Below are 12572 nucleotides of genomic sequence, written 5' to 3'. Positions count from 1 at the left end.
AGGTAATATCAAATTACTCCAGTTATACAGACCTCTTAAAAACCAAAAATATGCAACATCTTCTTAAACCCAAAATCATAAGCACGCCCAACTTCTCAAACAAAATTGCAATACGTAGAAGTTGATTTCTAAGTGTGAAGTTTGAATCACAAGATTTTTGAAGTTCATTTATTGGAACATATAGCCCCTTCTTAAACGAAATCGGAACATACCCAACTCCTCAAACAAAATTGCAATATGTAGAAGTCCATTTATGGGTTTGAAGTTTGAATTAAAAGATGTTCGAGATTAATTTATAGGTTTGAAGTGAGAATTGCAAGACATTCAAAAGAAAGAGACTAAAACTTTTTTCGATTCAAAGGAAAATTATTTACAAGATTAAACTTATTTTGATTCCTACATTAAAAAAACTACAAGAATGTATATCATTAATTATTTTCTGTTTTAAAAGGGTTTAAATGTGTAAACGAGGTTTGGATGCATTAAGATAGATTTTGGTTTATATGGAGAAAGAAAAAATAAAACATTGTAGTGTTAAAGTAATATTTGATTCTTTCTTGAACAAGTTTAGATTGTTCAGGCTTTTATTGTCGACAACACCTACTTTGTGAAAATGATTGGTAAGTTTAATTTTTTTTTTAACCATTTATAATAATATGAAAATGATTAAGTTTAATTTTTTTTAATTATTTATAATAACAACCCTGTTACATTTACAATAATTCCTTGTTGAAGCTTTTATTGTCTAACACACCTATTTTGCGAAAATTATTGGTAAGTTTGGTTTTCTTTTTCTTTTTCTTTTTTTTTTATCATTTATAATAATACATTTTTTACATTTACAATAATTCTTCCATTAAGTGTTTCAAACCCATATCTTTTTAAATATAATTATGAGTGATTTATCAATTAAACACACCTTATTTATCAGTAAATATGATTGTTTAAATTTAAACATTTATAAAATGTTTAGTTGTTAATATTGGAATATCGATATGATGTTTGGTTGCATTCAACCAAACATTGTATAAGTGTTTAGATATATTCTATAAATGTCTTTTTTTAAGTAACTTTTTATAGGTTAAATTTGTAAAGAAAATGTTAAAGAGAAAATAGCAATGTTAGAAGACATTTTGGCAAAAGAACTCCCAATCTAATTTTTCTAGAGATTTAGTTATTTATGACCTTTGTGGTTATCAATCCAGTTTCAAGACAATGTTTTTAATAAAATTTAAATATTAAAGGTATGATATTGGTATTAGGATCATAATCCAATTAAATATATACCATTTTAAAAAATAATAATAATAATTATATTTTATTGCTTCACTCGACTATTTTGGGAAGTTAATTAATTAGTATTATTTGGTTGAAAAAAAATAATTAAAAGAAAACATAGGTAGGATAGTATGAATGTGAATCTTCTCTCTTATTTTTCTATTCGGGATGAAACTACATTTTATTTTAAAAAGTGGTTTTTTTTTTCTTATTTTTTTTTTTTTTTACTAATGATTTTAAATAAAGTGATATTATTATTAATGATGAACAAAGATAAAATAGGGAAAAAAGCAAACATAATATTCAAGTCGAGCGTAGTCTTATTAGATGAAGTGAAGTTGGTACTATTTCACTAATGAGCCTTCCAAATTTCAAAAAACGTAATAATAATAACAATAATAAAAGTAATAATTGCAGTGGAAAATGAAATTCAAATAACTACAAAAGTCATAAAACAGCGAAAAGTTGATAGTGCGAAGACTCCAGGCTTGTGGAAAGTAAGCTCTCGGCTCACATGGTACATCCCCTCTATCACGTAGCTTTATGCTCCTCCACCAGCCGTGTGTATGTTGCTTTTTACTTCTACATAATAGAAGCATGGAAAATTTATGCTTTATATATAGTGTCCTGGTATTACTTTTCCACACTAATTTCTCGAAATTTATCAAAAATTAAACTTCTCTATAAATTCACTTTTCCCAGTTGAATTCTTACTACAAACGTATTAAAAAAATTTCCAAAATGTTGCATTATTGTCAATTCCATGTCATCTATCTACATATAGAAAAAGGATACTTGAATAAGTTCAAAGTTTTCCATTAAAACAAAAAAATCCTCCCCAAATCACTAATATGGAAATTGTGATAGAAGGTTTGGATGAAATCACCAGTAGGCATTATAAACCTAGTGTTTTTCTAAGCTTGAAATCTGTTTGGAATATGAGAGTGGATTGAACCATTTTAAATATGGGACACTTAAATTTAATTAAATTTAAAATAATCGCACTAAATTTAAAATCCATATTCTCATTTCAAGCAGGCATGTATTGTCTTTTTTAGAGGTGCATGGGCCAGTCATCAATTCAATTGGAGTAGATGTTTGAATGGAATAGTTTTGACAGGTCTTGTCACCTCATTAAGAAAAGCAAAGTTGCAAAGTTTGTTTACTTACTTGAGCATTCAGCGAATTCTATGTTTACATGTGTCTGATAAGTTCCTTATCAAGTATAGGATTTGAGAGCCCGAAATGATTACTAGGAGATTTCCTTCATTGGCATTGTAGTAGTTTATTACTATTGTTGTTAATTTTTGTTTTTGACTTTTTGAGTTCCATTGTAACCAAAACAAACCTCAGAAAATCTTCTATGAATCAGGAGTACCATATCAATTGGTATCATTTTTAATTATTTATTAATATTTGTTAAAAACTATCCTGTCATCAGACCAGCTTAACATTCCAATTATTATTATTATTTTTTTTTTATCGAAAAGGTAAATCTTTTGCATGCGTTATATTATGGTTCTTCTTTTGCATTTTTTTAGAGATCTCTCTTCCTCCCTTGCATGGTTTCTTAAGAAATTGAAGCAACCGAATTCTCTTGCTAGGCATTTGATGAATCAAGGTACCAAGAGAATACAAGATTTAAACCACAAGAATCGACCATAGGTTCCAAAAGGTAGATGTCAAATGCAAGGGCCCTATAAACTCAAAAAAGTGAACAAAAATGGGTTTTGTTTCTCAACTAAAAGAGAGACCAAGAAACGAAGACACATTTGGGTGTCTCTATTGCCACCAATAACCTTTAGCTTCACCAGATCCAAAATTCAATGAAACCCCTCTTCCACTTAATTATTTTCTTTTTATTTTCTTTTTTTAATATATATATATATATATATATATATATAAATATAAATTTTAAAAGAGCAAATAAAAAATAAATAAAAAATTGTGAGATGGGTTTGAAGAAACGAAAAAGAGAGGAACGGACAGAGAGGTTTAAGATGAAAGCTTCAGAAAAACAAAACCCAATAGTAAATACTGATGAATGGTATCAAGAAGATAAATAATGCTTTCTTTCTCCGACTATTTTAAAGGGTTTATGGGTGATGACAACCATGAAAGGGAAGGGTAAGGAAGAATTGAATGAGGATTGAAGAAGAATAAACACGTGTAAAAGACTATACCTTTATTGATAATAGTAAATGGGATGATGAGCTAACCGGATAACATAACTTTTTTAACAGATGGTATTAAATGATTTGGAGTGGTATCAATTGACCTGATACTACCGACACCCAAGGGGTGGATCAAATGCAAGGAAGCCGCCGATGTATCACATGTGCTTAAAAGACTTGCGGGTTCCATTTTTGATAAGTTTTATTTAAATTTTGATATGGATTTTGTATATATATATTACTGTAGAAAAATATGATAAAGATCATAAACTGAATAGTTTAAGTAAAAAAAATTCAAATTCAAAATTATTATGTAAAATAAAATATAAACTTTATTATCATACTGTCCTTTTAAAGATTTAATTTTATATTTTATGTTCTATATCAATTAAAAATATTATGCCATGAAAGGACACTGTGTAATAAACAAAACCATATATTATTTTTCCAATCAAATCTTGATATTTTTCAAAACAATTAGTCAACAAAAAACTAGAAGAAATATGAAAACCAAAAAGTACACGAATCATAGAAGGTAATTATGGATAAGCTATTCCTATCATCATTTAGCAATTTAACACGGCACCAAATAAGTCGTCCATAGTTAATAGACAATGACTTTATCCACGAGGAGTATGAAAACAAAAACCCACCCAGAAAAATGCCAAAGAGGTTACGCAAAAGGAGACGGCAGAAATAGATGTGGTCACAGGATAGAAGTTTAACCAAATTTCAAAAATGCTGGTCTAAGTTAACCAGCAAAAGACAAACACCAAAATTGAAATGTGACAACCAACTTTTTTTTTTTTTTTTTTTTCCAAAAGTCACTTTCTCTTCTTCGCTTTCTTTCTTTTACGTGTCAAATAAATCCCATCCCTTTTAACCACTCTTTCAGACGGTTTTGTTGACTCTTTTCCTTGACTGCCATTTAATGCACGTAGCACCAAAAAAAGAATATAATCCTTTGTCTTCTTCTTTTTCCTTTTCTTTATTATTATTATTATTATTTTTTTTTTTTTGGCCTTTTATTTCTTTCTTTGTTCTTCTCCTATGAGGGTATCTACGAAAACATGCATAGAAACATTGACAAAAATTACAAAGATAGCAGACAAAACAACTTTCTTTTAATTTCCGAATCCATATAGACACCAAGCAAGGAAAAAAAAAAAAAAAAAAACCATTTGCCATTCTTTTCTCTTTCTTCTTTGTTTCTATTCTTTTCCCACTTTGTACTCACATACAATTTGAAACATAATTATTCAAGAAAGAATATCCCAACAAAAATTTAAAAAAAAATAAAAATAAAAACCTATAGGGAAAACAAAAAAAGATATTATATAGGTATATATTTGCACTTTTTTTTTAATTATATATCAAAAAAAGGAAAATTTTTCTAAAACGATTAAAAATTAAAAAAAAAAGAATTGGCAAACTTGAACTTCTAATTACTATTGCTACTAGTAACATTGGCATTGCTGCTAGTGTTGTTATTGGTAGGGGTAGTGGCTGCGGCACTATTGTTTGGATGAGCACCGGCACCACCGCCGATGATGGAAGTGATGGCGGCCGCAAGAGCTGCGGTGAAATTCGGGTCGGCTGTAATGGCAGCTGTGGCGGCGCTCACGGTGTCGGTCAAAGAGCCGTGTTGCCCCAGCTGTTGTGGTTGCGGCTGGTGGCCTAATTGAGCAGGTTCGGCCATGTCTTGGGACATTTGGAGGCCTGAGAATTTAGACTGGTTATAAAGTGCTTGACCAAAAATTTGAGGAAGCAAAGAGGATGGTGAATTGGCCAAGTTCTGAGAAGGGTTAGGGAATGAGATGTGGAATTGTGTTGGTGGCCTTTGGTGCTGTAAAGGATTAGGTGATTGGGTTAGGTCCAATGTAACAGTAGGGAATGGAGCTGAGGCTGAGATTGTAGCCATGCTAGAGGAACATGGAAGTATGGTTCTAGCCAGGAAGTTGGGGTTCATTAGACCATCTGCACTTGACATAGACCCTGACAGTAGCATTCTTGCTGCTGATGAAGTAGTCGATGCCATCGCCATGGCCGCCGGAGGCAATGGATGGCTGTGATTTCCTTCATATGTTGTAATAAGGATGGTTCTATCTTCAGCACATCTTTGTACCTGTTTAAAAATTTCATATTTGAATGATTAGTTTATAAAATTTTTTATTCGAAGTAATTCTTGATCATAAACAGTCTGATAATAAAACCTACTAAAACTTAACCCCAAAAAAAAAAAAAAAAACCAAAAAAAAAACAGAACTTTAAAATTTCATATTTGAACCAGTTTATAAAACTTCCAATTCCAAACTAGTTTAAAATATCAGCATTGATGGAAATATCAAAAAGCTTCATTTTGACTAAAAACCTTTTAAAAGCTGAAAATATCATTTTTTCAAAAATACTAAAATTTTAAAAGAAATATTGAAGAATTACAAAAATTTATAACTTTGATTCTAAGTAATATTTGATTGAAAGACAGATTTTAATGATAAATTCACTACTCACTCACTTGTTTTCTAACAGGACAACCGACGGCCATGGTGCATCGGTAATATGCTCGTGGACATGGGTTTCCCTTTGCCATCTTTTGTCCATATTTTCGCCATTGGCAACCATCATTAATCTTGAAAAAAAAAAAAAAAATTTCCGATTAAAAAATTTAACCAGAGGAAGTTTATGTAGTTAAATTTAATAAGTGCTACAAAAAATTAAAACAGACTGAAGGAAAATTAGGCATATGATTACCATAGGTGCCTCCGATCTAGCTCTCACTGAAACACGTGCTTTTCTCATGGTGGCCTCAGTTTGATCAGCTTCTTTGGAAGAATTTAATCTGGGAACTTTGTTGGGACCCCAACCATGAGAATTAGATTGATCTGCACCGTCCTCTCTACCTATTCCTCTATCAAATTCTTTCTTTTCCTGATCGAGTACTGGCCCTTGATCATCACCATGTCCGTTCTTGATGTTATTTCCAGCCGACCCTGATCGTCTTTCTTCGGACGAAGACAGGGAAGGCTCATCAGTATCTCCATTATTGGTAGCTGCCAATCCAAGATCCATAAACTGCCTAGGCACTACAGCTCCACCATTGTCGCTGTTCTTCTTTTCTAATTCCAATTTACCATCAAATACTCCATGACCTTCTGATGAGTTGTCAGCCTTTTGGTTTTGCATCAAAGTCATCAAATGCATCTGAAGGGTGTTGTAATTGCTAGTAACCTGGTTAAGCATATCCTTTAAACGCTGATTCTCTGCGTTCATTCTCTCAAGCTCCGCATGAAGAACAGCCAGCTGGAAAAAAAAAAGAGGCGGAAGAGAAGATCACCAAATTAAAAGTCAGATTAAGCTTGGTTTTGAAAAACAAATTAACCCAAGTCAGAATTCCAAGAGATTTTTTCTTTTAATTTTTCTTTAATTTACCTCACTTTTAGCTTTTTTTTCGTCTACAATATTTGGTGATATTCCATCATCGACCACTGATTGATCGCTGCTAGTGTTTGTAGTGAGAAGATTCAAACCAGTCTATAAACACGAAAACAAATCCAAAAAAAAGAAAAAAAAGAAAAAAGAAAAAAAGAAAATTAAATTCAATTAACCAGGCTCAAACTGTCCTAATTAAATAAACAGTAACACGAATGAATAAAAGAAATTAAGAGAATATTTTCAAATGTAAAACACTTACGTTTACATTAAGTTGTATCTCTCGGTGACCGTTGTTATCAGCAGCGGAAGAAGAATTAGCATTGGAACGATGGTCATAGTTTTTATGATCAGCAAAGAAGTCCATCTCATCGATGACAGTCCGTTTCTGATCAGACGAAGATGGCGGAGAATCATGACGATGATGATGATGATCATCATCGTCATGGCCGGTACGATTAAGGTTGACTGGGAATTGGAGAGTGGTAGGAGGAGGAGGAGGAGGAGGAGACCTTTGGTGAATTGTGTTATCCATGGAATTAGAAAGAAGTTTCTTCTTGTTGTTGTGATGGATATAATTATTCTTATCATCTTGAAATGAGTTAAGTACTATAGGCCTGTGAAGAAAGAACCCAATTGGATCTGAATCAATGGAGAGTCCACTTCCTTTGGCCATAAATCCCAAGAAAATTATAGAGAGAGAAAAGAAAGAGAGAGAGAGAGAGAGAGAGAGAAGAGAAGTGTGCGAAGTCTTTAAACGGTGCAATGGACTCGGCAATAAAAAGGGAGGGATGAGACTTTAGAAGAAGACCAAAAGAGTAGTAGTGGGGAAGGTGTGTTTTTGTTTGTGTTGAATATTGTATTAGATTTTTGGATGCAGAGATAATTAAAAAGAAAATGAGAGAAAATTAGGGGATTTTGTGTGGGAAAATGTATCAGATCATGCTCACATTGGCCACAGCTCAGTCAAATTTATTGCTTACCATTATTTCCTTCAAAGTGTCACATGACAGTATATTCCTATCTTCCCATTTATTTTCTTTATTATTTTTAATAAATAAGAAAAATCATTGATTTTTAAGTGAATAAAAATTTCTCTTATATATAATTGATCTGGTCTGTGTGGTAAGTGTCTAGAATTGAATCTTAAATAAATTTTTTATTTTAAATTTATTAATTGAAATGTCATCTATATTGATTATTTATCATGTTGTTATCCTATTCATTCTGAGTTGAAAAATGATTGTCAAAAGAACTATTCTCCTTGTACATGTGTTACTATATTTCGATATCCCTATATATATATTTTTTTTATTGACAACCCCAAATAAAATTAATAATATATATATATATATATATATATTTGTGAAAAAAGAGAGTGAATTTATTTTATTTAATGATAGAAAATTAAAGAAAAAGAAAATGATATTTAGGAAGGGAAGGAAATTCTGGTCCACTCATTTTTGCAATTTGGGTATAAAAATCACAAGCAATTGAGACGTGGAAAAATTTGAGATATTGTTTGGCTTTTTGGTACAAGTGGATTCATAAAATTTTTAGCATGGGATTTAAATGGAAAGGATAACACGCAATATATATATATATATATATTGTGAAAAGAGAATTTATTTTCCTTGTAAATGTTGAGGTAAACACTAGAAGACAAGTGGAAGAAAGGATGTAGGGCCCACGTGACCGTGGGATCCACGAGTCTGTGTGGGGTCCATATGAGGACAGCCGTTTGATTTAAATATTTATTGATTATATTTTTTTAATATATATTTTTGTTGTCAGATGTGCGGGATGAGATTGACGCGTTCCAAGAATTCACCGCCCCGATTGGTCCGGCGCTTCTTGCTCGTGAAAAAGAGTAGTCTGAGTCAACGGCTGTGATGTGGACCTGCGTGGCGGGCCCACATGGTGACGACTCGTTTTGGCAATGACTAATGCGCCCCCCAGAACCAGATCCCAATTTTGACTCCACTCACGTAGAGCCTGGCTTTGTTTCGGACCGACGGTGACGGGTTGACTCCGTCCACTCATACACACCAAATCCATCCTCCGCCTTTTTCATTTCTCATTTTTTTTTTTTCTTTTCCTTTTATTATTATTATTATTAATTTATTTATTTATATGTTTTTTTTCTTATGAGAACTGTCTGTCTGCTAAGTATGAAAACGAATAATCCACGACTTCTACAATTTCTAGTTCATTTACAGCATATCTTCCTCGTTTATTTTATTTCTCAATTTTTCAAATAAAAAGCTACAAAGAATCAAATTTACCATGCAACTAGGCCCCAAATAGCAAGGGGGGGAAAATAAAAAATCCTAACTTAAGACCTTTGCATGTTTAATGAGACATGATGTTTTACCAATCGTTGGGTATTTTATTATTATTATTTTTTTTAATGAAAACCAATGTTAGGATCTCTCAAAAGTAAAGTCAATGTTATTTGGCATTCATCACCCTTTTTATATCTATTTTAAAATATCTTTTTGTGCATTGCCATAATATATATGTAAGTCTGATTTCTAACCCAAAACAGAAGTTTGGTTTTATGTGTGACATATAACTTATCAATCTTTGGATTATTTAAGCATCTGAAATTTAAAAATATATTAATAGCATTTATAAGTTTATTAGAATATTAAAAATTTATATAGAATATGAATCTCTATAATTCATTAATATATTCTTAAATTTTAATTTTTAAATCAATTTAAAAATCGATAAACGAAATTTTTATAATAAAATTGTTAAATAGACTTATTATGACATTAATTATTTATGAATCTTCATGAATTTATAAAATTGTATTATATAAAACTTATACTGCAACGTCCAAACTAAATTGAAAAAATTATTCAATTATTGAAAATTTTTAGTTTATAAAAGTGTGTAAATGATAAAATAAAAAAAAATAAAAAGGTTTTTCAATATTTTTTTTTTTTTTTTGGTTTGTTTGTTGTGGAGTTGGTTTGGGGGGTGGTGGGGCGTAGGGGGTGTGTTGGGGGAGTGAGGGGGGACCTTAAGACTGATTGAAGCAAAGACTGATATGTCAAAGCAATGACATGGTATGAAAAGATGTTTGAAGTGATTTGAAGTGAAAAATGAATAATTTACCCAAAAAAGAAAAAAAGTGAAAAATGCATATATAAGATGGAATTACCAAATATAATCTTCCTAAATATATGAACCCAAAAAAAAAAAGACCTAGTTAAAAGAGTGAAAACTAAAAGTGTAGAAACATGTTTAGCTAAAAGCCTAAAATTTCCAAATAAAATCCGACGTTTGGATATGTGTAGAATGAGTCATTGGATTGGCAACATATTGTAGGAGGGGAGGCGTAGGGTGGGCCGCATTATTTGAAAGTGGAAGTCAAAAGAGCAAAATTTATTAAAGGGTCATCCTCTCTTTACCTTTTCCCACACTACATTTATCTCCAACTTTCTTCAGTCTTCATCTTCTTCTTTCTTTCTTCTTCTTCTTCTTCTTCTCTCTCTCTCTCTCTCTCTCCCCCTGTGAGTCACGTGACTTGTCATAAATTCTAAATCAAAAGCAATAAATGGATACACCTTTATTTTCTTCTTCACGTAGGGTCTTAAACATTTCAAATCCAAAAAACCTCTCTTAATTTCTTTATAATAAAAGCTCCCCACATTATACAGCACCTTTATATGTCCAACCCTATGGTTGAATTTATGGTTGGTGTGAAATTCCTTCAAAATTTGGATTTCTTTTGACGCCTCCTTTTAGGTTGTCCTTTCTCTTTTGGGTTGTTAATTAATATTTGTCCTCATATATATTCATATATGTATGTGTATAAAAATATATAATTTTGATTGGTTGGACATATGATCTCATTGTAGGTTATGAATCATTCAGAATACGAACATAACAAATGTTAAAATTGCTTTTTGTCAAACTAGATATGTAATTGTATTTAAAACACTAATAAAGGTGTCATATCTAATACTGTTTTAAATATAAAATTAGAATATATTTTTAATATATTAAAATTCTAATGTACAATATATATATATATATATTATATTAAAGATCTGAAAAAAAAAAAGGGGAAAAAAGTGCGAAAGAGAGAAGTATAATTTTGAAACAAACAGGGAAAAGGAGGCAGGTGTCCAAAGTGAACTAATTAATAATTAAGATTTGGAAGAAAGATACAAAAAGGTAATTGGAAGAGAACAGGATTACAACGTGATTCAATTAATTCAGAACTTTCATGTCACTGCAAAGTAAAATTGTTTTTTTTGTTTTTCTTTTTAGAAAGTGTGTGCAGCCAATTAGGAGCTTTATTCGAGTCACTACTAGTAAATGTTTTCTATGCTAATTTTCCCCATAATTATTGCTTATAGAATGTCTTTTCCCCGATCTCTCTTTCTAAACTATATAGTAATTAATATTTTAACTTGTGGGAATGACATTGGAAATCAATAATTCATTGTTTATGGACGGCATATTTTCTTTCTCTTTACAAGATAATTGAGAATTGCGGAAATATGATCCTAGAACGTGGGTATATATGGGCCACACTTGAATTCATTTGAAGTTAGATTTTTTTTTTTTTTCCCTCATTTTGAAAACATTGGACAACTAGCAAACTCTAAGATAGTATAGATCTTAAACCTAAAATAAAAATAAAATAAAAAGTCTACAAAATATCTTTATATAAGTATTATATATTGGTTTTCTGCTAGCGAGCTAAAGTATTATTCTTTCTCATTTATATGCAAAGCATAAAAGTTATTGATTATGTAGTTTTTTTAGAATTAAACAGATTACCAGAATCCCAACTTCTTTCATGTTATGCAATTTTCAAATCTGATTCCAAGAAATATCTGGTTTAGGTAAGGGAAACTATATATATGAAATATATTTTAATTGGTGTATTTATTTATTTATTATTTTTTTAATATAACTTATGCCTTCTGATCAATTTGTTGAACTTTGAAGTTCATAAAAAACAATAAACAAACCCATATCCCTAGAAATATAATGCATACTAATTTCAGTAGCATTCATTAAATCATTAGGAAATGGTTAGCGAATGGCATTTTATAAAAGATACAGTAATATATAATGGTACTCTGAAAACATACGTGGTTGAGTCCTCAACATCCAAAAAAAAAAAAAAAAAAAAAAAATGTTTCATTTGGTGCAAGTATAATATAAAATTAAATTCTGTTGAATTAGACACAGACTTTGAGGAATAGCTAGCCTCAAACAGCAGTTTGACAATTGAACATTGCTGGGATATGTATTATATAAAAAATATATTTGTGCAAATAATTCTAAATCTAAGTTTAATGCGTTCAAATACACGCCTGGCACGCATCATAACAAGACTTAAAATATACGACATACATTAAAAAATGTTTTAAAATTCACAAAAATAAGACAAATAATTAGATAGTTGACTATATCTACATTTTAATATGGTCTGTCCTAACAATAAACAGTGTAACCAAATGAATATTAATAATTATTCTTTTTGTAAAATAAAAATAAGTAATATTATTGAACTAGATGAGGGATTCATAAACATGATCTTAATGTTAAAACCATTAAATTAGTTCGATAAAAAAGATTTTGATGTTAAAATTATTAAATTAACCTCTTGATTGTACATGTGAGTTAATTGTACTTTATAGTTTAATCAGATCATATATT

General features: G+C 30.5%; 1 protein-coding gene across 2 annotated transcripts; it reads right to left on the bottom strand.

Moving 5' to 3' along the window:
* Positions 1-4766: 4766 nt before the first annotated feature.
* Positions 4767-7783, bottom strand: LOC125420373 (probable WRKY transcription factor 31). 2 transcript variants are annotated; one of them, XM_016022282.4, is made up of 5 exons: positions 7144-7780; positions 6882-6983; positions 6204-6752; positions 5968-6081; positions 4767-5577 (listed from the first exon to the last, which is right to left on the bottom strand). In XM_016022282.4, the coding sequence occupies exons 1-5, from the start codon at positions 7555-7557 to the stop codon at positions 4894-4896; spliced, it is 1863 nt and encodes a 620-aa protein (XP_015877768.3). In that variant the 5' UTR covers positions 7558-7780; the 3' UTR covers positions 4767-4893. The 2 variants fall into 2 exon arrangements, with proteins under 2 accessions (XP_015877768.3, XP_048323105.2); XM_048467148.2 differs by lacking the exon at positions 6882-6983 and having other exon boundaries at positions 7144-7783.
* Positions 7784-12572: the final 4789 nt, after the last annotated feature.

The sequence above is a fragment of the Ziziphus jujuba genome, chromosome 4, assembly GCF_031755915.1.
Source record: "Ziziphus jujuba cultivar Dongzao chromosome 4, ASM3175591v1".
NCBI lineage: Eukaryota > Viridiplantae > Streptophyta > Magnoliopsida > Rosales > Rhamnaceae > Ziziphus > Ziziphus jujuba.
This window is presented reverse-complemented; position numbering and strand designations above follow the sequence as displayed.

Coding starts and splice junctions, on each gene's coding strand:
- LOC125420373 (XM_016022282.4), bottom strand. CDS start 7,557: ATGGCCAAAGGAAGTGGACTCTCCATTGATTCAGATCCAATTGGGTTC. Junction 6,753..6,881: donor AAAAAAAAGCTAAAAGTGAG/GTAAATTAAAGA, acceptor TTTTTTTTCCAG/CTGGCTGTTCTTCATGCGGA. Junction 5,578..5,967: donor GTTGTCCTGTTAGAAAACAA/GTGAGTGAGTAG, acceptor ATTTTTAAACAG/GTACAAAGATGTGCTGAAGA.